The sequence below is a fragment of the Callorhinus ursinus genome, unplaced genomic scaffold (assembly GCF_003265705.2).
Source record: "Callorhinus ursinus isolate GAN/ISIS: 27379988/994484 unplaced genomic scaffold, GSC_fseal_2.0 scaffold6, whole genome shotgun sequence".
Classification (NCBI taxonomy): Eukaryota; Metazoa; Chordata; class Mammalia; order Carnivora; family Otariidae; genus Callorhinus; species Callorhinus ursinus.
In genome coordinates, this window is record NW_027397068.1 from 28225343 (window position 1) to 28251468 (window position 26126).

A 26126-nucleotide genomic window follows, 5' to 3' on the forward strand; every position below is an offset into this window, starting at 1 on the left:
CAATAGTATGATTAAAGACCTCTCATCAGAGGCAGTGAACACCTGAAGACAGTGCAATATCATCTTTAAACTGCTGAAAGGAAAAAACACCCAACAATCCAGAATTCTTTTTCCAAAGAATTTAAGGGTCATGGGTAGAATTTAGTTTGTATGTAGGAGAGTGGTATGCACTCAGGCAGGGTAGATGGGTTGAAGTCAATATAAAGGAGCTTGCCTATCAGGCAGTAGAGTTTAAATTAGAACCTTCCTCAGCATAAAACAAACTAGTCATTATTTTTTAACAGATCTATATTGGATAATCTGACAAAGTTGTATAAGACTTTGGCACTGCTACCATATATGGAGGCTTTGTGTGCACTAGATAAAGCTCCCCAAGATGGGCATGGAGCTAAGTGAGCACATCATGCCTTTATGTGGTCCTTCCTCTAGATGGATGCTGCCCCTCACCAGGGTCCATGGCTTGGCAAACAGAGCATGGACTGAATCTCTGCCCCAATTGCTCCCTAAAACAGGTATACATGATAGATTGGAAAGAACAAGGTAAATATGAGGGAAATCTGTAAGATTGGATGTAGACCAGGGCCAAGGACGAGCCACCTAGGGCTCTGACGTTTTCAGTCTGGATGACCAGAGGGATGGCAGGACCCTTAACAGATAACTGAGGAAGGAGAAGGGGACTTACAAACAACTGGAAATCTAGGACTGAAGATCCCGATCTGGAAGTCATTTATAGAGGTGTGTTCTTTTGAAGTTGAAAGGAGTCAATGAAATCACCTGAACTAACACTGAAAATGGAAGAGATGAAGGGTGTGGATGGGACTGGAAAATCTTGTCATGGGATTTAGTGGAAGGAAACAGAGTTAGGGTGCTAGTACATCTGAATCAAAGTTACATTAGAAACAACTAAAATTTCCCACCGTTTTCTTGAAAAAATTTTTTAAGATTTTATTTATTTATTTGAGAGAGAGAGCGCACGAGCAGGGTGGAGAGGGAGAAACAAGCTCCACACCGAGCAGGGAGCCCGATGTGGGGCCGCATCCCAGGACCCTGAGGTCATGACCTGAGCCGAAGGTGGATGCTTAACTAACTGAGCCACCCAGGTGCCTCCTTGAATTTTTTAAAAATGGAAGTAATTTACTAGATTGGTAACATCTTGGGATTTGGAGGTTACTTTGTAGAAGGTCTTGGTAGACGTATATAATAAGCGTCTGCTCTTAATAACCTAATCTTACTGTTTTCCAGCCTTAATATACATGGAAAAACTGTAAAATGTAAATTCTTATTCACATTTACATGGAGATAAAAAAAATTATTCTGCATACCTTTTCCCCCAGTGTTATTGAGAAATAATTTACATACATCACCATTATAAGGTTTAAGGTGTACAGCATGATAGTTTGATTTACATATATTGTGAAATGATTACCACAGTAGGTTTAGTTAACATCTATTGTCGCACATAGATAAAAAGAAGAGTAATTGTCTCATGACTGAAAGTTTGTACCTTTTGACCACCTTCCTCCATTTCCCCTCCTCCCAGCCTCTGGTAACCACAAAGCTGTTCTTTTATTCTATGAGTTTGGTGGTGTTTGTTTTTAGATTCCACATATAAGTGAGTTTAAGTTAATCAACACACTTAAAAGAGGTCTTGCTGTTTGGTATCTGAAGTTCTTACATTTTATTTCCCTGGATGCCCTTTTGCTTCCTATTTAAAAGCAAACTAAAAACAAAATAAGCTTTAAAAACAAATAGAAAAAGAGGGGTGCCTGGATGGCTCAGTCAGTTAAGCATCCGACTCTTGATTTCGGCTCAGGTCATGATCTCAGCGTCATGAGATCAAGCCTGGTGTCGAGCTCCATGCTGGACGTGGAGCCTGCTTAAAATTCTTCCCCCCCTCCGCCCCCCAAAAAGAAATACAAAAAGAATAATTCAGGCATGTATTTTTTTATACCTTACTTGGTTCCAAAAAGTATTACAGATATACATGTACACTCACAAATAGAATTATGTAGATTTTTTTAAAGCAGGGCAAAGAGAAAACAGAATAAGTTGAAAGGAAAAGTTAGTATATGTAAATCTATGTCATAAACTTCTATGAGGTTCTTAAATTGAACAATTATATCAGCTCTCAGCCTTCTCTCAAATAGGGGGGAAGATGTTCAGTAAGTTAGAAGACAGAAAATTAGAAGTGAAGGTCTTTCTGGCACTTGGACCTTTCTATATAGGGCCTTCTGAAAGATGCCAGCAGATGGCTTTCTCAGCACTATCCCTGCTGCCAATACAAGTTTGTATTGCACAGATTCTTACAGTCAAGTGGGAGGCATAATGAAAAAGCACTTTTCAATGAAACTAGTGCTATAGAGGTTAAAAAAGCACTTTACGAGTAAGCTTTTCTATGTATTATTAGGCTTGACCCAGAGAAATTGTTTAGAGATTGGATAAATGCTTAGAGATTGGATAGACTCATGTTCAAGCCTCTCATGAATGTTGTATATTTTAATAAAACTTGAGCAGCAGATAGTTCAAGGTTATCTTTTTGGTAAGAAGGTGGAGTGAAAAATTCTATTGGTCTACTCAGTTTGAGGGGTTCGGCCCTTTGTATATCCAGCAGCACAGAGAAGCATTCAACCTTGCTCTGATTAACTTTTAATATCTTTAGAATATGAATTAGCATTTTTCGCCAAGTATTTCCATGATTTGGGAAGCAGAAGAGTGGGGAGAAGAATAATTCTTTGATAGCCATTTCTTTTCCAACTCTGATTAGGCTTTTTAAATATCCAAGTCTAAGAGGATTGGGGAGACCCAATGAACTCTCACAAGGAAAGCAAAACAAAAATAACAAAATCTCTGCATTTATAAGACTTTAACATTTTCAGAAGTCATCATCCTCAAATTTAAAATAAGTTACTTGTGGGGCACCTGGGTGGCTCAGTTGTTAAGCGTGTGCCTTTAGCTCAGGTCATGATCCCGGGGTCCTGGGATCGAGCCCCGTGTCGGGCTCCCTGCTCAGCTGGGAGTCTGCTTCTCTCTCTCCCACTCCCCCTACTTGTGTTTCCTCTCTCGCTGTCTCTCTCTCTGTCAAATAAATGAATAAAATCTTTTTTAAAAAAAAGTCTAAAATAAGTTAACTTGCTATTCTAAAGCCTCTTCTTGCATTGTAGTGTATTGTTACTTTTTATGCCACTTCATTTTGATTTCCAAAGAAAGAAGCTTGCATCGATGGACCTTTCTTTTCGAATGCACACGTAGGACCAGTGGCAAAGGTGTAGAACCTCCTTTGGGAGTAATCTTTCAAATTTCTTCTGGATCTCAAAGCCAGGCTAATTTATAACAGTTTCCTCCAACAGAGATGTAGCAAATACTGCCCTCTACCGAGGGGATGTTCAGGATAGGTTGATTATGTTAATAATCAAGTGCTAGTCTTAAGCTACTTATTTCAGTGCATTTGGTAGAATCATGTTGTTACTAATTACTTCATCATTACTGTATACATTCTTATTAAAATCATTATATTAAAAAATGGACAACAGGATGGAAACATATTTCAGCCTTGGCCACAGACATTTATTACCTTCTGTAGTCTGTACAATCAGATATTATAATGTCTGAGGCATTAATAATAATGTTTAAATTTCCATTTGTTTTAAACTGCTAATAAAATCCTTTTTGCCAGTGGGAACTTAGAAGGGGGTTGTTACAGCATTGTTTTAATAAATGAGTTTGTAAAATAATTCTAGTAATAGTTGGGCTATTTTTCTTCCCCCACCAATATTTTTTTCAGTGTCTGCTAGATTGCTAATATCTAGATTAGTCATTTCAAAGAACTAGCTGTTTGTGCAGCTGAAAGAAGTTTTCTCTCATTCTTTATGACTTTAATGGGTTAATTATATATGGCTAATTATCAGTAGAGGATCACATTAAATACCTTCTGACCAAAAACTCCTTTAAAAAAACTAATGAATGAAATAGTTATAACACACTCACATATATTTGTATATGGAATGTTTTTGAAAAGTGTTATGCTGTCTGTGTTCTGCATATGAAGAATATGGGTTTTCTTATTATGATAAATGCTTGATGTAACACATTGTTCAACTAACTTGTTTAGTTCCCATTTTTCTAGAACCTGGTTTGCTTAGGGTTGGCTTGAGGCTAAACAAATTTTAGAAGCCACGAGAAATAAAACCTGGTAATCCAAAGTGTGCCCATGGCTTCTTGTAAAATCTAAAGCTTAAGATCACCTGCCTGGCTCAGTTGGTGGAGCATGTGACTCTTGATCTTGAGGCCCATGTGAGATCTTGGGGTTGTGAGATTACTAAAAAAAAATAAATAAATAAACTTTTAAAAAAAAATCTAAAGTGTAAACCTCTTGTACCTTAATTCAGAGATTTTAGGTACCTTGAGAACTAGTAGGAGAGTCTAGCCAGGTTGAATAATCTCATGGTAAAGTCAGGTTCTAGGATGAGGTTAGCCAAGGTCTGTGAGGGAGGCTGTAAACGTTCATTTTCATCAGCCTTAAAAACCAAAAAAGCAGACCTGTTCTTCATAGACTCTAGGGTGCTTTCTCATTGAAAACAAGCAGAATAAAATACTTGGGCAGGGCTTTTTAATTCCAGAAGTATCGAGGGTCTTTCTGAGTGGAGGGATCTAAGCTACACTAATTCATTCATTGTTACTAATTCCTTTGGCATGGTTGAACCCAGTTTATCCCACTTCCAAAAGGAGCAACTCTTCAGTCCTCTGAAGTTTTAGATGTCTATTAAACAATTGAACACTCCATCCTAGTCAGATGCCAGCTCATCATTTAACAAATTATAATCTGGTTTACTCAATCCCAGGTGGTTAGTAAAATCCATTTCAATAATTCCTACCATCTCATGGAGATTCTTCTGTAGTTTTTATGTTGTTTCCTTGGAACTTTATTGGTGCTTACATTCAGTGGTGCTTTTTAGTAATAATGATGATGCTAATGATTTCCTACTTCTTCATATTCTTCTAATGTTGTGTTTTTAACTTATCTCCACATTTTTCATTTTGGTTTTCTGTGCTATAGGCAATAAATCAAATGTCTTTGTGCCAATTGTTGGGGTTTCTATTTCCCAAATGAACTGGAAGTATTCCCAGGAATAAACCCAGCACAGTGCTTTTCATATAGCAGGCACTTAATAGATCTGATTTGATGTGGTTTGTGTTTTAAGAAAGCTGTCAGTTCCGGAATCTCCAGAATTAGGTATCTTCAGAATTTGGAGATTTATTACATACACAAAGCTAGTCAAGTCAGGGTGAGGAAAGAGTGCAGTTGCCTCTGGTTTGCCACCTTGATTTTATTTGTTTGTTTGTTTAGTCATTGTTTCTACAAACTCTGCTAAAAATAAGATACACCCCAAAAGAGTACTGTATTTGGTCATAGAGGGGACAGAGAGTTTAGGAAAGATCTGGTAGTTTTGGGTAGAACTAGCCTTCTGCCATGGAGACTCCATAAGTAAAGCAGTAAAACTTTTCTTCAGCACAGCAGAGAACACCCTCTGAAGTAGAATGTGTAAGAGATGGAATGGTGAGATATTTCCCAGTTGGATGTTACAGACTTCATATTAATGAGATTTCTCATAGTAAGGGGCCATATTACCAATCTTGGGAAATGATGTACTCTACAAATACACACCATTCAGCGCTTTGTTTTTCCAGTTATTACCTTTACTGATTTGGTGCACATAGTTGTTTTAACAAATTCATATGATATTCTTAGTTTGTTTTGAAAAGAATGCATTCATCCTAATTCTGTTAAAGTGCTTTTTTCTATTAAAGAGTACTTTTCTTTAAGATACGAGGTATTGTTATTTCTGTGTACACAAAGCAAGATGCCACACATACTTGTTTAATGAGGAGTTATCAGGGTAACACTGCGAGGAATTTATAAAGAGGAGTCTATAGAGATAAAGAGTAACCCTTAGGACAATATAATCTAGACAGCGCTTGAAATAATAATCATCCTACTTGAGCTGAAATAATCGTGGCAGAACAAGCATTAGCCAGACAGAGAAAAAAGAAACTCAAGCTGACAGCTCATTCGTGTGTGCTGGAGTGGATCAACCGCTCCTTGCAGGGCAGAAGGCAGCCCGGTGGTAAGGCTCGTGCATTTCACTGGTGTGGCTTTGAGAAAATCCCCACTCCCGGCACCAGGGTCAAACCATAGTGGACAGCTGTGCTGGTTCTCATGCGGGAGAAAGAAGACCACAGGCAAGCTCTTTATTCCTCAAAGTTTGGTAGAGAAACTGTGCTACATATAATCCAGCTGTATACTCACGGTAATTAAGGAAAACAAATGCTCTTTGCAAACTCATTATAGATTTAAAGTTCTTTAAGTTTTCATCAGGTTTCCACAGAAACAAAGAGATTGAAACAATAGTGGAGAATGCACAAACCATCAAATAAGTGGATTTTAATTGTTTCTGTTTAGAAAATTATTCAGATAACCAGCCACATCAAAGACTATTAAACTTTTTAATTGCTCAGGTAGAAAGATGGAGAATGTCATCATTATCTATCATAAGAATCTGCATTAGATAATGCTACTTGAATTTTGAGCTAGAATAACGTACTCAAGGATGCTACCAACTGAAGTGGAATTTACTACTCGAAAATAATCACATGCGTTAATTATTCATAGGACACAATGCATGAATTTACAATACTAATTATGGTTTCAGAAGGTGTCTTAATGCTATGGTTTACTTACGGAAAAGGATCAACTAATGCAAACAAAAGTATAAATACTTGCAACTGCTGTGGATATCCTGTGCATGCAATTTAGTGGTGTGTTAGGTCGAAAGAGTGGAGAAATGTGTCTTTATGTTTTGCCAGGTTCTTGTAAGATTTAGTACAAAACTTGTATTTTTTAAGTAGTCGGGTGTTATCTGTGATTCTGAAGAAGACTTGGTGAGTGTTCGCTTGTTCACTCGTCTTGTATTGTGCAAGATCCTGTTCCCTGGGCTGCTCGGCACTATGGACACTTGGGTGGACAAGAGAGTACTCCCCGTCTCATACAATGGAGTAAATGAGGGTGGCAAGGGCAATCTTGAATAGATTTGTAGCGCCTCAAGCTCTTTAGTACATGCACGGACGGTGACTGTTTGACACACTCACTCTTCCTTATTGGGGGAGATGCAGGGGATCACATAGCTGAAAAACAAAAACAAAAAGTATACTTTGGACTCAGTGACGATCTTCAGCATTGTTTTGCCACATCATTCTGTTTTTACTCTTTTATTATATTTTGTTTCTCTCCCTTTTGAAAAATACAGAAAAATCTAAAAAATAAAGATGAGAAAATATTATAAAATATAGTCCTCTAAGTCTATCACTCAGAGATATCACTTAGAGATAGAGATATCACTTAGAGATAACAATTGTTAGCATTTTTACATATTTACTTGGCCTTTTTCCTACATATATATTTTGAGCAAAATAGATACCGTAGTACAATTATAATTTTGAATTATGCTTTTTTTCACTGAGCTTTTTATCATAAGCATGTTTCCATGTCATAAAATGTTTCATGAACATTGCTATATGTTGGTAGTATATTCCATTATATCAGTGTGCCATAATTTATTGAGCCATTCCTCTGTTGTTATATTTTAAAGTTGTTTTTGGTTCATATAGTTATAAATAATCCTGTATATAGCCTTTGGTTGAATTTCTGATCGTTTCCTATAAATTGATTTTTAGAAACAGAACAACTGGGTCAAGTTTATGACTTCTCCTAGGGCTCTTAATACAATCCAACAAATTTTTTTTGGAGCCACTGAAACTGATTTACTCTTTTAGCAGCAATGGATGTCTCATTACCTGCTTGCCAGCATTGAGTAGTATAATTTATTTTTCTTTGCAAAATTGCTGTATGAAAAATGATATTCTTATTTTGTCTTTCTCTGGTTACTAGTGAGCTTGACTGTATTTTCATTTGTTTATTAGCCTCTTAGACTTTTTATACTTTTTGTTCCAGGAATTATCTATTCATATTCTTTATCCATTTTTCTGTTGGAATGCTCTTACAATTTTAGTTTCATTGTAATCAGTCCTTGTCTCTCGCAGTTTCCCTTCTCATGTCAACTTTTTCTCTCTCTCTGACTTCCTGTTTTTATTTGACTGGGTCCATGTCTTCTTTCTTCTAGAGGGATGCTACATAATTTTCTTCTAGTTCTTGTATACAGTAAATTACAAGTTTTATTTTTAGAAGTAAGTTTTATACTACACCATAAAAATTCCAAAACTGATTAAGAAAAATAAATGAACATTGGGGTGCTTGGGTGGCTTAGTTGGTTAAGCGTCTGCCTTCAGCTTAGGTCATGATCTTAGGGTCCTGGGATTGAGCCCTGCGTCGGGCTCTCTGCTCAGTGGGGAGTCTGCTTCTCCCTCTCCCTCTGCCGCTCCCCCGCTCATGCTCTCTCTCTCTCTCAAATAAATAAAATCTTAAAAAAGAAATGAACATTGGGGCACCTGGGTGGCTCAGTTGTTAAGCGTCTGCCTTCGGCTCAGGTCATGATCCCAGGGTCCTGGGATCGAGCCCCGCATCGGGCTCCCTGCTCGGCAGGAGGCCTGCTTCTCCCTCTCCTACTCCCTCTGCTCGCGTTCCCTCTCTCGCTGTGTCTCTCTCTGTCAAATAAGTAAATAAAATCTTAAAAAAAAATAAATGAACATTAAAAAATGACAATATGTGTTTTTACATATCTTTATCAATTATGTAAAACCAGTCTTGCTACAAAAGCTAGACAGATTTTTCTACATGTGCTGAACTTGCTAAGGACTTTTAAAATATGGGCTTTTCCTAATAAATCTCACTGTAGAAAGTATAGTGTTTCATTCAGCTATTGCTACATAACAAACCACCCCCAAAATTCAGTGGCTTAAAAAAATAAGCATTTTATTATTGCTCTCTAATCTACAGGTCAATTGGGAAGTTTTTTTGATATATTTTGGATTCACTTAAACATATGCAGTCAGCTTTGCTGGTCTTGGTTGGGTTCTCTCATCCACTGTGGGTGGTTGGGGAGGGCTGGATGTAGGTTGGCCTAAGATGCTTTCTCAGCTTAGACAACTGGCTCTCCTTATGTTCTCTCCTTCATCAGCAGGCCAGCCTAGCTGTTACAACACAGTGAGCAGAAGCACGCAAAGCTTCTTGAGACCTAAGCTCAGAACTGGAAAATTGTGACTTTTGCCTCATTCTGTTGACTGTGGTAAATTATAAGTCCAGCCCAAATTGAAGAGTTGGGCAGACTCCATGTCTTAATGGGAGAGATGGAAAGACGCAATCCAAAGAGTGTAGACAAGGAGGCAAAAACAAATGGAGCCATTATTATAATCAGACTGCCCCACATAGGCATTCTTCATTTCTCCAAAAATATTTTAAATGGGTTTTAAATTATTGTAATTTTTTAGAGAATTTTTAACTTAATGTACTTGAATGCCCCAAGCACACTTAAATACTGAATACGAGGGAAAGGGGATCAGTAGTCCTGTGGCAGCATACCGTTTGGGTGGTGCACAATTTGTCAGCACCTTATTTCTATGATAAAATCAGAAGAAAAATAAATTTACAAAAATAATTCAAATATTAAATTTGAACAAAACTTTTAAATAAAATCTTTTCAAATTTGTAATAAGAAAAGTTGGCTCCATGAACATAACTTTTTAAAAATCAGCTTTGATTTGAAATGGCTAGGTGCCGTTTCTGATTAAAAATCTTTTAAGGATAATAAAATTTTTTAATTTAAATTCAATTAGCCAACATATAGTACATCATTAATTTCACATGTAGAGTTCAGTAATTCATCAGTTGCATATAACACCCAGTGCTTACCACATCACGTGTCCTCCTTAATGCCCATCACCCAGTTACCCCATCCCCCTGTCCACCTCCCCTCCGGCAACCCTCAGTTTGTTTCCTAGAGTTAAGAGTTTCTCATGGTTTGTCTCCCTCTTTGATTTCTTCCCATTCAGTTTTCCCTCCCTTCCCCTATGATCACCTGTGCTGTTTCTTATATTTCACATATAAGGAGTGAAACCATATGATAATTGTCCTTCTCTGATTGACTTATTTTGCTCAGCATAAAACCCTCCAGTCCATCCATGTTGATGTAAATGGTAAGATATCATCCTTTCTGATGGCTGAGTAATATTCCATTGTATATATATATATATGTATACCACATCTTCTTTATCCATTCATCTATTGAAGAACATCTCAGCTCTTTCCATAGTTTGGCTATTGTGGACATTACTGCTCTAAACATTGGGGTGCTGGTGCCCCTTCGGATCGCTACATTTTATCTTTGGGATAAATACCTAGTAGTGTAATTGCTGGGTCATAAGGTAGCTCTATTTTTAACTTCTTGAGGAACTTCCACACTGTTTTTCAGAGTGCATTCCCACCAACAGTGTAAGAGGGTTCCCCTTTCTCCGCATCCTTGCCAACATTTGTCGTTTCCTGACTTGTTAATTTCATCCATTCTGACTGGTGTGAGTTAGTATCTCGTTGTGGTTTGGATTTGTATTTCCCTGATGCTGAGTGATGTGGAGCATTATTTCATGTGTCTGTAGGCCATTTGTATGTCTTCTTTGGAGAAATGTCTGTTCATGTCTTCTGCCCATTTCTTGATTGCATTTTTTGTTTTTGGGGTGTTGAGTTTAATAAGTTCTTTATAGATCTTTATAGATCCTTATCCCATATATCATTTACAAAAATCTTCTCCCATTCTGTAGATTGTCTTTTAGTTTTGTTGACTGTTTCCTTTGCTGTGCAAAAGCTTTTTATCTTTTTTTTTAAAGATTTTATTTTATTTATTTGAGAGAGAGTGTGAGAGAAAGAGCACAAGAGAGGGTAGGGTCAGAGGGAGAAGCAGACTCCCTGCTGAGCCGGGAGCCCGATGCGGGACTCGATCCTGGGACTCCCGGCAGTCACTTAACCAACTGAGCCATGCAGGCACCCCAAAAGCTTTTTATCTTGATGAAGTCTCAATAGTTTATTTTTGCTTTTGTTTCCCTTGCCTTTGGAGATGTGCCTAGCAAGAAGTTGCTGCAGCCAAAGGAACATGATAATAAAAATTTTTAATGATAATCTGAAGAAAACTTGAAGAGAAATTTTTGATAGTTACCATCTTGTGTGAACAAGAATCCTATACACGTAGGAATGTCAGAAGGTCTTCCATTTCCAATAGTGGTGGACTCCATCATTAGGACAATGAAGGAAGATGGATGAAATCAGAATTAGTGTAGGCTAACATGTATTTCTTGCTCATATGACCGTCCAGTATAGGTTGGCCAGGTCACTACTCTTGCCGTCCTTCTTAGAACCAGGCTTTGTCCCTGTTGTACTTCTACCCCTCTTTCAAGTCCTCAGAGCCCATCTGTTCAGCCTGCAGATGAGTAAAGGAAGTGAGGATTCTGTGGGCCAGATCAGGAAGCCATGCTGTTCACTTTTTCTCATATTCCACTGGCCTGCACCTGATCACATGGCCACACCTAAACACAAGAGTCTGAGGAATATAGTCTAGCTGTGTGCCCAGGAAGGTGAAGAAGACATGGATAGTGGTAAGTGCTAGCAATCTTTAAAAAAATGAGCCTTTAGCAGCCTCACTGGGTCAGTGGGACAAAAGTCAGAGTTTAGGGCCAGCCCAGGATGGGAACCCAGTAAACTGTCCCCCACTTTGGATGGAGCTCCAAAGGACTGCGTGCTAGGAATAAGTGTGAGCCAGAAGTCAACCAGCTCTCTAATGGACTTCAGTCAAATTCAGTGAGCTGAGTAACTTAGAGTACTTTAAGCCTTGAGCTTGGATTTTTTTCTACAAGTATTCTTTTTTTCAAAGATAAAATCCAATACACAAAGATAACCAAACATGAGGAGACAAGACACTGCGGATGTGAACAAGCAAAAAGAACAAACGATAAAATTAGGAACTCCAGGTATTGGAATTATGAGTCCATATTTTAAACAGCTAAGCTTACATATTCAGAGAAGGTTTTGTTTTTTGTTTGTTTGTTTGTTTGTTTTTGTTTTTAAAGATAGGCTTGGACATTTAAGTGTAGGGGTCTAGAGACTATAAAATGAGATATGTCAGCTTTGGAAAAGAATCAATAGAAATTCTGGACCTGTAAAGCACAATAACCAAAATAACTCAATGGATGAGTTTAAGAGCAGATAAACCACAGCTAAGGAGAAATACAGTGGACTCTAGAATATAGGTCAGAGGAAAGTGTCTACAATGAATCGTGAAGAAATGAAAACAGGAAAATAGGAAGTAAAGGATAAAAGCAATGGAGAATATGCCGTCTAACCCAGGTTCCCCTAGAGAGCCGGAAGGAGGCGAGAGACGGAGAATGGAGCAGAGGCAGTGTATGTTTACAGACGGCCTGGGTACTGTCTGAGATTGTGGAGAAAAGGATGCTGACAGCACACATCAAGCTTGCATGGAGAAAATTTGCTCAGGCTCAGACGTGATATAAATGGGAGTATATCTCCCTGGGCGGTGACGTGGATTTTGACATCACTACGCCTTTGATCCGGGGAACTCTGGTGCTTGACTGCAAGAGTTAACCGTGAGCTACTGGGGGATGCTGCCATTCACCTCATCCCCCCTCTCTCTCGCTCCCCTAGTGTGAAGAAGCATGAGCTGAACGTAACTGTTTAACTGAAGTCAAATTTTACCCCAAATATGAAATCCTTTATGCTTTTGTCACACCGTAAAGGAGAAAATATATGTTCAGCCTTATGTTTTATTTTCTTTTTAAATGTCCCTGAAAAAGTTCCACTTCTATAGCTTAAGAAAACCTTGGGGAAAAAAATGTCCATGACACAACTCATGTTATGATCTCACACGTGTGAGGTAAGTGATAAGATACCCATTATAAAAATGACCCCCCCCAAAAAGCATTATTGTTTTTGCTGTTTAAAAGTAACACAAGTTCATGGGGTGGGGGGCAGTGGGGAATCAAAAAAGTATAACAAACAAAATTCACCTTTTATTCCACCACCTAAAGGTAACTGCTGTTAACATTTTAGTCTATATCTTCCTAGACTTTTCCTACGTACATACTAGGCTATACAACAAAGGCTTGCCTTGGGAGTGGGGAGTTCGAGCCAACTAAGAAAGAGTGGGGTTTTTTGTTTGTTTGTTTTGGTTTTTTTTTTTTTTTGGTAGGTGGTTCAATTGTTTTTGGACACAAATGGATATAAAAGAAGGAATAAGCCTGCTCCTTGGGCTATGTTGTGTTTTATGCATCATTCATTCACTAATTCATTCTGTAAAGATGAAGCCCTTCCAATGTGCCACGTGCTGGGGTAGGGGCTGTTTGTCCTGTGGGCCTGGGGCCTTCCCCACATGTGGTGCTAATAGTATTACCAAAAAAGTGGGAGGGAGAGGGCCTGAGACAGACGCTATTTTTGTCATCTATATATGACTTCATGGAGGGCTAAGGCACCTGGCTAGCAGATATTTTGGTGGACCGGAGACAGCAGGAAGGAACAGAGGAAAGAGCTTTTACCTCCTGAGTACAAAGGCAGAAGCAGACTGGAGTCAGCCAAATCATTCACTTGTTTAGGCTGCCTGGCCTCATGAGCTCGGGAAAAGGTTATTTGATAGTTAATAAAAAAATAGCTACTGTTCATTATCTAGCTGTTGTATGCCAAATAGGTACTATGCGTATATCATTTCATTTGCTTTTCACATAAACTCTGTAAATAGCATTTATTGAGCACTTACTGTGTGACGGCCACTATTATAAAATTTTACATGTGGTCACTACAGCGAGGCCTCAGGACAAACCTGAGACATGTCCTGCCATGATCCCCCATTTACAGATGAGGAAATGGAGGTTCAGAGGAATTGCTCAAGGTCACTTGACTGGAAGTGACAGACAATGATTCCAAAGTGTCTTAACATGGTTTTTGCCCACAGTTGTTTGACTTATTTATGTAATGAAAAATAGCACTTCTGAGTAATAAGGAAACCCCCAGTCTCTCACCAGAATCAGTCCTGAAGGTTTGTCACTTCTTGGATACTTCGACATCAAAGCCAGTATAAGAAAACACTCTTTTAGATACCTTCTAAAAACTTCATATTTTAAATTAATATTAATCTTATTGGAGATGATTTCCTTGAAGATGTCCTTCAATTAATGCACTTCATTCTTCCTATGTTTTTTTTTTAAAGATTTATTTATTCTAGGGGTGTAAGGGGCAGAGGGAGAGGGAGAGAGTCTTAAGCAAACTCCTTGCTGAGTACGGAGCCCCAGGAGGGGCTCGATCTCATGACCTTGAGATCACGACTGAGCTGAAATCAAGAATTGGATGCTTAACTGACTGCACCACCCAGATGCCCCCATTCTTCTTATGTTTTTAAAGAAAAAAGTAATATTGTTATCTTTTTTGTGGCCTAAATTGGGATTTCTTTGGCAATGAATAACATTTCTTAGTTTTTTTTTAAATTTTTTATTGTTATGTTAATCACCATACATTACATCATTAGTTTTTGATGTAGTGTTCCATGATTCATTGTTTGTGCATAACACCCAGTGCTCCATGCAGAATGTGCCCTCTTTAATACCCATCACCAGGCTAACCCATCCCCCTACCCTCCTCCCCTCTAGAACCCTCAGTTTGTTTTTCACAGTCCATCGTCTCTCATGGTTCGTCTCCCCGTACGACTTACTCCCCTTCATTCTTCCCCTCCTGCTATCTTCTTCTTTTTCTTTTTTCTTAACATATGTTGCATTATTTGTTTCAGAGGTACAGATCTGTGATTCAACAGTCTTGCACAATTCACAGCACTCACCATAGCACATGCCCTCCCCAATGTCTATCACCCAGCCACCCCATCCCTCCCACCCCCCACCACTCCAGCAACACTCAGTTTGTTTCCTGAGTTTAAGAATTCCTCATATCAGTGAGGTCATATGATACATGTCTTTCTCTGATTGACTTATTTCACTCAGCACAACACCCTCCAGTTTCATCCATGTCGTTGCAAATGGCAAGATCTCATTCCTTTTGATGGCTGCATAATATTCCATTGTGTATATATACCACATCTTCTTTATCCATTCATCTGTTGATGGACATCTTGGCTCTTTCCACAGTTTGGCTGTTGTGGACATTGCTGCTATAAACATTGGGGTGCACGTACCCCTTCGGATCCCTACATTTGTATCTTTGGGGTAAATACCCAGTAGTGCAATTGCTGGATCGTATGGTAGCTCTGTATTCAACTGTTTGAGGAACCTCCATACTGTTTTCCAGAGTGGTTCCACCAGCTTGCATTCCTACCAACAGTGTAGGAGGGTTCCCCTTTCTCCGCATCCCCGCCCACATCTGTCGTTTCCTGACTTGTTAATTTTAGCCATTCTGACTGGTGTGAGGTGGTATGTCATTGAGGTTTTGATTTGGATTTCCCTGATGCCGAGCGAAGTTGAGCACTTTTTCATGTGTCTGTTGGCCATTTGGATGTCTTCTTTGGAAAAATGTCTGTTCATGTCTTCTGCCCATTTCTTGATTGGATCATTTGTTCTTTGGGTGTTGAGTTTGATAAGTTCTTTATAGATTTTGGATACTAGCCCTTTATCTGATATGTCATTTGCAAATATTTTCTCCCATTCTGTCGGTTGTCTTTTGGTTTTGTTGACTGTTTCTTTTGCTGTGCAAAACCTTTTTATCTTGATGAAGTCCCAATAGTTCATTTTTGCCCTTGCTTCCCCTGCCTTTGGCGATGTTTCTAGGAAGAAGTTGCTGCGGCTGAGGACAAAGAGGTTGCTACCTGTGTTCTCCTTTAGGATTTTGATGGACTCCTGTCTCACGTTTAGGTCTTTCAACCATTTGGAGTCTATTTTTGTGTGTGGTGTAAGGAAATGGTCCAGTTTCATTCTTCTGCATGTGGCTGTCCAATTTTCCCAACACCATTTGTTGAAGAGACTGTCTTTTTGCCATTGGACATTCTTTCCTGCTTTGTCAAAGATAAGTTGACCATAGAGTTGAGGGTCTATTTCTGGGCTCTCGATTCTCTTCCATTGATCTATGTGTCTGTTTTTGTGCCAGGACCATACTGTCTTGATGATGACAGCTTTGTAATAGAGCTGGAAGTCCGGAATTGTGATGCCGCCAGCTTTGCTTTTCTTTTTCAACATTCCTCTGGCTATTCGGGGTCTCTTCTGGTTCTATACAAATTTTAGCATTATTTGTTCCATTTCTTTGAAAAAAGTGGATGGTATTTTGATGGGGATTGCATTGAATGTGTAGATTGCTCTAGGTAGCATTGACATCTTCACAATGTTTGTTCTTCCAATCCATGAGCATGGAATGTTTTTCCATTTCTTTGTGTCTTCTTCAATTTCTTTCATGAGTATTTTATAGTTTTCTGAGTACAGATCCTTTGCCTCTTTGGTTAAATTTATAACATTTCTTAGTTTTAATGACCTTTTTTTGTGGTGGTAAAATAATACATAATGTAAAATTTGCCATTTTAACCATTTTTAAGTGTACAGTTCAGTGACATTAAGTAAATTCACATTGTTGTACAACCATCACCACTGTCCATTTCTAGAACTCTCTTCATCCCAAAGTGAAACTCAGGATCCATTAAAAACAGTAACCCCTCATTGCCTCCCATCACCATTGTTTTTAAAGGAGATAGACAACTATATAAAGCTTAATTTTCTTTACATGAATGAGCACATGATTGTTTTAGGGATGTGAACGAAGGGGATATTTGCTAATATAACGGCAACAGAACCTACTGACAAAGGTGTATAATTTGTAAAAATAGCTGAGTGGGCAGAATCCTGATTTTCAGTTGCCCTAGGCACTTCAGGGCGCTCCTGATGATGATTTTCCTTGGGCATGTAGTTATACTGATAGAAATCACATTCGTGCATAAAGAACGAGTTTAATTATACATAACTACATACCTAAGATGAGCTTTTACATTTTTTTACATATACTTTATGATTTACAAAAGATGAGACACTAAATTCTAACTGATCTCAAAAACATGGTGTATGTCACCCTCAGAGCCTGAGTGTCTTATTGTAGGAGTTTTGCTTCTTATCCGAAGAGGCCGTATCTTGCCCCCCCACCCCCACCATAGGGAGTTGTCCTTTTCACGTGGGATCCCACAGTCTCTGTTGGTCCCTGCTGTGACCCTGAGGACTGGCAGATGCACAAAGACTGATTTAGGGTTTTGGATATAGCCGGTGGTGGAACAAAACTAACTGGTCCTATTGGGAATGACACTTCTCTACGTCCTCAACTTGTCAGTATTGAGCCTAATCCTAATCCTTTGGGCTCAAAATAATCTAAAGAAAAAGCAGCCAAAGTGATATGAGTGTAATGTGTGCCCTAGGCACTGTGCTAAAGGCTTTACACGTATTCTTCCATGTAATTGTCACAATCCTGTGAGCTAGGAATCAAACTCCCGTTTTATAGATAGGAAAACTAAAGGAAGAGAAAGATGATGTGACTTGCCAAAGGTACCATTAATAAGTAACAGACTGAGGATTCACTCCTGGTCCATAACAGGCCTAACAGCAGGGTTCCCTCGTAAGAGAGCCAAGGTTAAACAGACAAACCAAAAAACCCCACACTCCAGCCCCTGTGTGGCCCAGTGAGTGGGAGAGTCTCAGGTAAGGCCAGGCACCGGGTCTGGAGGTATCAGCTGAGGTGGCTCGAGATATTCTGTCACTCCCCACCACACTCGTCTTCTCTCTCTTTTTTTTTTAGATTTATTTATTTGAGAGAGTGAATGAGAGAGAGTGAGAGCACGAGAGAGAGTATAAGCAGGGGGGAGGGAGAGGGAGAAGCAGGCTCCCCTCTGAGCAATGAGCCCGATGTGGGACTCGATCCCAGGACCCCGGGATCATGACCTGAGCCGAAGGCAGATGCTTAACCGCCCGAGCCACCCAGGCGCCCCTTGGCTTCTCTCTTGCCGCTTTTCTACATCACTATTACAATTACGGTAGACACCATCCTTAGCCCGCAGTGAAAACACTGCTCCATTTGGTCAAGTTACCCCAAAGCTGCCACCTAGATCAGACCGTGACCAGAAAAAGAGGTGTTTTCAAATTCAGGGCCACTGGAATTGGTGTCAGTTTTCTAGTCTTTATTTTCATTTTAATTACAGCCACTTGGAGCCAGTGACTATCTGGAACTGTCAAAGAATTTTGATACGGTATTCCTACGAAACATTCCACAATTTACGCTTGCAAAGAGGACGCAAGCTCGAAGATTCATAACCCTCATTGATAACTTCTATGATTTCAAGGTAAGGATGTAGTGCATTTTCTCAAGACTAAACATTTTGGACTGTGGAGTCAGATTGCCTGGGCTGGAATCCTGGTTTATTCTCTGGGCCTCAGTGTCCTCATCTACAAATTGGGGAAAATAGTATTTCCTTCAGAACATTGTTGAGGGCAAAATAAGCTAATCCATGAAAAGCACTGAAAGCGAAGCTTGGCGCAAGCCAAAGGCTATATACATAGTATCAGCGATAGCGGTAAAATTGTAGTATTGTAACGCTTCCATCAGAAGACTCTGCAATATCAACGATGCCATCATGCACCAGACCTCGCGTGTGTGCACTACGATGATGTACAAGGGAATGCCTTACCCACACTGAGTGCTCAGTCAATTCATGAGTTGCGTCAATACATGATTGGATGGAAAAAATAATGAATGAACAAATGAATGAGTGACTAGAGACCCTCCTCAGTATTGGAGCTCTCTCTCCCTGTGACCCAGAAACCCTCATAACTAGCATTGCATCATCTTGTTTGTTGGTTTTAGCCAGGTGTTTTCAGGTGAGTTACGGAGCCTGTGTCCATTCATCAAAGGCAGAACCGCCCACTGATTAAAGAGTGGGCCTTGGGGCCAGGCTATCTGGCTTGAGGACCAGCTTAATCTCTTGAGCTGCAGTTGCCTTCTGTAGAAAAAAGAGGGGAATAATGGTACTTATTCTATATGGTTGTTGCAAGGATTAAATGAGCACATAAGGCACTTAGAACATTGTGCGGCATAGAGTCAGATTTCAGTGAAGGTGAGCCACTATTTATAGTATATATCTGTGGGGTGCCTGGGTGGCTCAGTCGGTTGAGCATCCAATTCTTGGTTTTGGTTCAGGTCATGATCTCAGGGTCGAGAGGTCGAGCCCCACATCAGGCACCAGCCTCAGCACGGAGTCTGCTTGAGATCCTCCCTCTCCCTCTGCCCCTCCCCCCCGTGCTCAAGCTCTCTCTCTCATAAATCAATAGATCTTTTTAAAAAAATAGTATAGGGTGCCTGGGTGGCTCAGATGGTTAAGCGTCTGCCTTCGGCTCAGGTCATGATCCCAGGGTCCTGGGATTGAGTCCCTCATTGGGCTCCCTGCTGAGCAGGGAGCCTGCTTCTCCCTCTGCCTCTCTCTCTCTATCTCTTATGAATAAATAAAATCTTAAAAAAAAATAAATAGTATATATCTGTAAATACATATTTATAGTAAAAGCATAAGTACAACTTCAAAATAGAGTTAAATATCATTTTACTGTTAGATACAATTTTTCTCCTTATTGTACAGAAATAGAGCAGTGATTCTAAAATTGAAGGGATTTGAGGGGAGGAGGAAAGTACCAGAATCCACTGGGAGGAAGAGATGAAATTTTAATGTTTCTTTTATTCATCCATTCAACAACCTTTCTCATACCAAGTGCAGTGCTAAATATTAGAAATTCGATGACAGGCAAAGCCAGATCTGGTGCCAGCCTTCATAGAACTTACAGTCTGGTGTCAGAGAAGCATTAATCAAATATCCACAGAACTGAATGCAAAGTCGCCCCTCAGCGCTGGTGTCTTGGAAGGCTTGAGAGAGGAGTATGGTGCCATGAGGATCTGAGGGAGAGTAGACTGATCTCTGTGGGGGTGGGGGTGGGCCTAGGGAAGTCCTGCTGAGGACGGCCTACTGTCAGAATCCCCTGGGCTACCTAAGATCCATGTTCCAGAGCCCACCCACCCCAGCTCAGTAAATGAACCCTCATCCTAGAGGATGGACATGAAAACCCGCATGTTTGCAAGCCGCTCAACTGCTGCTTGTAAGCGCTGAGAAGTGATGCCTAAACGCCAATGCCGGGGGGACGTTTGTAGCAAAGGCCCTGGGGCGGGCCTGAGCGCAAAGGGCAGCTGGCTTGGCTCAGGTGCAGTGCTGAGAGGAGCCTGCCATAGCGAGTGACATCCAAATGTGGCACATGCTCCCAGGGGGCCGGCGTTCATGTGCTCCAGGAGGCCGGACGGCAGGGAGCTGAGAACACCAGAGCAAGGGGATCAAGTCCCGTCACCTACCAGACACTGATCTGAAATACTCATGTTGGGTCCGGAATGAAGGGAATGAGCCTGGAGGTGGCCCTCTGTTTTTAGAGGGCTAATGCTTCAAGAAAAAAGTGATAGAGGGGCTTTAGTAGGTGGTTCTTAGAGTAGGAGGATTGATAAACTCTTACTTGTCTACATGGCAGCTAGGAATACCTTAAAGAAAACATATGGCCCCCAGCCCTCTGTCCTACCCCTGGTCCTATCTTACCCCCCCCCCCAACTGTTTCACTTCTTAGTCAATGGGAGGGAAGAATTCTGTGGTGATATGATGGAATACCAGAACCACTCTCCTAACATTTGCTTTAACTGTATCACACATTGAGAGTTTGTGTTCTTTCTTTAAAGACTAGTTGAAATTATCTTATTTCAGAAATTGGGAGCATTAAACAGGCATTAGTCTAGAATGTATTCATGGAAATTGGTGAAATTGGAGTATTCATATCTAAATAATGAAAAAAGTGTCATTTGTGATTAAAAGGAATGTATAAGAGGAGGTAGAAGGCCATCCAGATATGGAAAAACTATTCCCAAATGTCATACATTATTTTAAGGTATTGGCATCGTTGTTTAATGATGTTTAAAGGGTAGCTGTGAATCCTGAAAACAAATTCAGGACTTTTTAAACATCAAGAAAAGTATGTTTTGTATTTAAACTGATGGACATAAAATTTTATAAAGATATAAAAGGTGTTTCCAGTATATGATCACATATGCACATTCACTCAAACACTTGTGTAATCAAGAAATATTAATGTCAAGCTTAGTCTTTTTGAAGAATGCCTTGGTAGGATGCTGATCGAAGTATAGGTTCTAGAAATTGAGGGTCTAGTTAGAGTACCAATACATTGAACATACCAGAGGTGGTAACCTCTTTGCAGTGCATGAAAAGTACCCCCCGCATGCACGGACCCGAAAGAGCCAGGTGTAAATGTCAGCCTCGGGGTGTAATGGAAAGATCACTGGACTTCGAACTGGGAGACCTGAGCTGGCCTCATGAGCTGAGACCTCTCCAGGCCTAAAGTCACCCAGTAAAACCTTTGCTCCCTACTTTATAGGATGTTACAAGCTGTGTGGAAATATTTTGAAAAGCACTCTGAAGTTTAAAAATATCACACAAACTAGCTCCCTGTGATGACAAACAGATTTGATTTTGTGTGATATTTGTTCCTACCTTGAACTTGTGAGATGTAGGGAGTACTACCATTCACTCATCTTCCTCTTTCAGGTGCGTGTCATTTGCTCAGCATCGACTCCTATAGCAAGCTTATTTTTGCATCAACATCATGACAGTGACTTGGAGCAAAGCAGAATACTGATGGATGATTTGGGGCTGAGCCAGGTAGGCAATATTAATATAATCTCTTTTTATTATAAGACAGCGTAATTGTTTTTGGTTTTATACGTGGCTACATTTTGAAGAAGGAATGCAGTATGTATTTAACCATTGATTTGCTGCTCCTTTTAAAGCCAAGAGAGTAGCCTTTTCCTCAGTATCACTAAATGTAAAGAATATAGTCTTAGGGTAGAAGGAATCTGCATGATCTGTTTTTGCATATAATGAAAACAAAGACCAGAGGGGTGGACCAGTGGGCCTGTGGTCACACAGCTGACTAATGGCAGGCCAGAGCTGGACACCAGGGCACCCGTGTCTGGTTCCGGGCTCATTCTGCTACCCCATGCTGCCTGTTCTAGGTACTCTTCATGTCTCCTGGATTTGTAGAGCGCGAGATACAGTATCCAAGCATGTGGGCTGGCTATCCCAGGACCAAGGAGTGCCTGGCAAGGCCCTTGGCTTACAAAGAAATCCATTATTCATCTGCCAGCCCTATTCCATAAACATTTCAGGAGCACCTGTGGTGCAGTGCTCTAGGGACACTCTGTGGAAAACCAGCCGGTGCTGGCCCAGTTCTCCTGAAGCTTGGGGTCTGGTGATTTGCCCCAGGCCAACCGGAAGTGATTTTACATTTCCTTCTTCTGTATGAACATGGCAGGATATATTGCTCAACAGTTGAAATATTAGTCAAAATTTTAAAGCTATCCATAAACACTTACCTCCAGAATCAGCGATCCCCATTCTTTCAACCCCAGAAATGCAAGGCCATTGGAATGAGGAAATAGTTTCTTAGTGACCTGAGTAGAAATTATGCATTCTTAGGAGTTTGGGGGAAATGAGGCCTATAATACGTTAGAAAGTGAACTTTCCAAATATGACTACTTAAACCTATGTGTAGAAATAAATAGTTGCTTATAAACCCATATGCTGGGAACCTTCAAAATGGTGGTTTCTCTAAGAGCAATACATCTGTCCAAATAATGTATTTTACTGTTTGAAAAAATATACTTGAGGGGCTATATCATTTCAGTTTCTAAAGTTCCTTAAATCATTGGTTCTTCAATTTTTCTCCATAGGATCAGGGTTCAGATATAGGGTCAAGCAAGCTCAGCATGCGGGGCTAACAATATATGAAGAAATGAGGGCTCATGACCACAGGGTAATGTAGTTTTGCAGTGGGTCAGCAGGAATGCATGGACTAAGGAGTACAGAAGTTTTCTCTGAGGAAGTGTGATAGCAAACCCCTAAGGAAAGACACAATTTCTCTTGCTCACTTACTGGCCACAAGCCCATGTTGGTATCACCAGTCCCAGGCTATTTGCTGGCCTCACAGAGGGATTCCCAAACTTAACCCTGGTTAAGTAGCTCAAGACCCAAGGCAGCTCTGCCTTCCCAAAGTAGACTCGCAGGCCAGATCTCTAGGCCCACAGGAGACCTCTCTGTCAGCCGGTGCAGAAAAGGCTCTGTGGAGGCTTGTCCTCAGGGTCTCCTGTTGGGCATGTGGCACCGCCCATGGTGCTCCGGAGGAGGGTGTCAGCCTCTTCCTAACTTGCCTGAACTGCTGGGGGTTTTTTGGTGTTACTTATTTCTGGCGTACATTTTTAGAGAAAGAATTCTTTTTCTGACATTGTCTTTCCTTTAGGTTTTGCAGAAAATTTTCATCTTGCAAAAACTTTCTTCATGCAAAAATCTTCCTATTTGGATTTTGGGACATTGGTTCAGCTTTAATTACTCTTGTTTTCCCTATTGTTTTCTCCCTGGTAATTTGTTCTGACTATTGATTATTGGTTTAAATTAGTTAATTCTCCAGTCTAGTTTAAGAGATCGTATATGGAAAAAGTGTATAGAACATTTTATAATCTAAACCTAAGAAGTTGTTTTAAACCTGCACTTAGTTCTGTAAATTTTTATTTGTGGTAGTTTTAATTAGTGCTGGGTTGTTTTGTTTTGTTTTGTTTTTGAATTGTATTTTGGTAACCAGGACTCAGCAGAAGGGCTCTCTATGTTCACTGGAGAAGAGGAGGTCTTTGCATTTCAGCGCACGCTTTCCCGACTCACCGAAATGCAGACTGAGCAGTACTGGAATGAGGGGGACAGAAGCAGGAAGTAACCATTGCTTTGCGCCAATAGAACTCTGGACACGTGATTACGGCAGGGAGAACTCTTTTTTTATGGGACTTGAAGGAATCATTTTTCTCATCATTAATTATGCACTTTGTCCTCTGGACCATTTTTATCTCAAATTGCTCTCAAAGATGAACTGGATTAGTAAGTTAAAGCCATTTTTATAGGTTTACTTTTTGCCTATTTATTTGGCTTTATTTCTGCACTACAAAATTAAAATCATCACTTCTGAATATTAAGGTAGGACCAGACATTTTGGCTTCATATGAAGCCACCTGCATAACACACACACACGCGCGCGCGCATGCGCGTGCACGCGCGCGCGGTTAAATGCAGTGTTGTTCTGGACATCTCCAAGCTTTGGCTACATGGTAGCCGCATGATACAAACATGCCTTTTATGAGAGGGAGAAAAACCCTACATTTCAATACAAAGCAGAGAAACTTTCTGATGCTATTATAAACGAAAGAGAACAACATTTTAGAATATGGTCTTATCCACGTGATTTTGGGGGGCCATAAATTATACTAAATCTCCTAGGCCTCAGGTTTCCTCACAATTGAGACTCTGTCTTTTACCCTGAGATCAAGCTTGGCAGGCAGGACCAGATCTTCAGTGGACACAGAGTTGCCTGAAAAAATTGAGGATTATGACACCAATAGAATAAGCAGCACGGGTGTCAAATTCTAACCGACAGGCAGAGCCCACAATCCTGACTGCCACTAGGAGGACAGATCCCAGGAAAAGGGGCCAGTGAAAGCGAGTCAGGAGGAGACCGAGTCCTGGACGTACCAGCAGCAGAGTGGATTCCAGTTCATCTGAGGCCAGCAGGACCCTGGTGGACGAGAGCCTCCTTCCCACGGCGCAGATGCATTTGCTGTGCTTGCAGAACCCCACCCTCCACCCTTGCCTCTGCTTCTGTGATGAGATGAATTTAATAGTAAATAGGGAAGAACACTTGATGAACCTACTTAAATAAAATCTGACTTGTCCTTCATTGAGGCCATTCCGTGATTCATTCAAGTACCACCTGACTTTGCTAACTCTTACCACAGAAGGTGTCTTAGTTCAGGCTGTTATGAGAGTCTGAGTCCCTCTTCAAGAAAAAAAGAAAAAAGGAAAAATGTGACATCTTATAAAGCATTGTGAAAATCACATATATTTTGAGGGGGTAGGCCCAGTTAAAATGAAATGGTTACAGCTGTCAACATAAGTAAGCTCTTTGAATCTGTTTAATTTGTAAGTGAATAATCTATCCACATTAGTCTATTTTGGACATTAACCTAAGGCAAGCAGATTGATGGATAGGGTACCCAAGTATAGAGAAAAGTTTAAATCCTGGCTTCTGAAAATTAAATGGGGGTTTAAAATCATTAAAATTCTCTAAAATTGAAGTACAGTTGATACAATATTACTTTAGTTTCAAGTGTACCAACGTGATTCAACAAGTCTGTACATTCTGCTGTGCTCACCACAGGTGTAGCTCCCGCCCATCCGCACTCGACGCTATTACAGTACCGTTGACTGTGGTCCCTACGCTGTGCCTTTTAACCCTGTGACTTACTCATTCCCTAACTGGAAGCCTGTACCTCCCCTTCCCCTTCACCCATTCTGCCCCTCTCCCCTCTGGCAGCCATCAGTTTGTTCTCTATATTTATGGATTTGTTTCTGCTTTTTGTTTGTTTCACATATAAGTGAAATCACGTGGCCTGACTTATTTCACTAGCATGATATCCTCCAGGTTCATCCATGTTGTCGCACATGGCAAGATCTCATCCCCTTTTATGGCTCAGTATAAAAAGACCTTTACTGAGGTGAAACAAAAAAGAGTTCAAAAGAGCCACATTTATTGCTAGACATTTACATGATCTCAGAAAAAAAAATTTATCCTTGAGAGTTTTATAATCGTCCTTGTTTATCGATAAGGAACCAAGGCTTGGAAAAGTTAAGTAGCTGAACCTAAGATTCACAACTATAAAACTCACAGACTATACCACACCACTTCTATGAGGAAGAGATTATTTTAAATAGTGATTTTTATTTATTTATTTTTAAGATTGTATTTCTTTATTTGAGAGAGAGAGAGAATGAGAGATAGAGAGCACGAGAGGGAAGAGGGTCAGAGGGAGAAGCAGACTCCCTGCTGAGCAGGGGAAGCCCGATGTGGGACTCGATCCCGGGACTCCAGGATCATGACCTGAGCCGAAGGCAGTCGCTTAACCAACTGAGCCACCCAGGCGCCCTAAATAGTGATTTTTAAAAAAATTCAGTGAAGGGACGCCTGGGTGGCTC

The 26126-nt window shown here is 40.3% G+C and overlaps 1 protein-coding gene across 3 annotated transcripts in view; it reads left to right on the forward strand.

Annotated features, from left to right (window-relative positions):
• The window catches only part of AFG1L (AFG1 like ATPase), a 223698-nt gene extending 198867 nt beyond the window's left edge, over positions 1–24831 (forward strand). For 2 of the 3 annotated variants that reach the window (XM_073893739.1, XM_073893740.1), the window contains exons 12-14: positions 18165–18305; positions 21603–21716; positions 23353–24831. In XM_073893739.1, the coding sequence (XP_073749840.1) occupies positions 18165–18305; positions 21603–21716; positions 23353–23484 (387 nt within the window). In that variant the 3' untranslated portion in view covers positions 23485–24831. The remainder of the gene's footprint in view (positions 1–18164; positions 18306–21602; positions 21717–23352) is intronic. The other variant, XM_025863601.2, reaches the window with a different exon arrangement.
• Positions 24832–26126: the final 1295 nt, after the last annotated feature.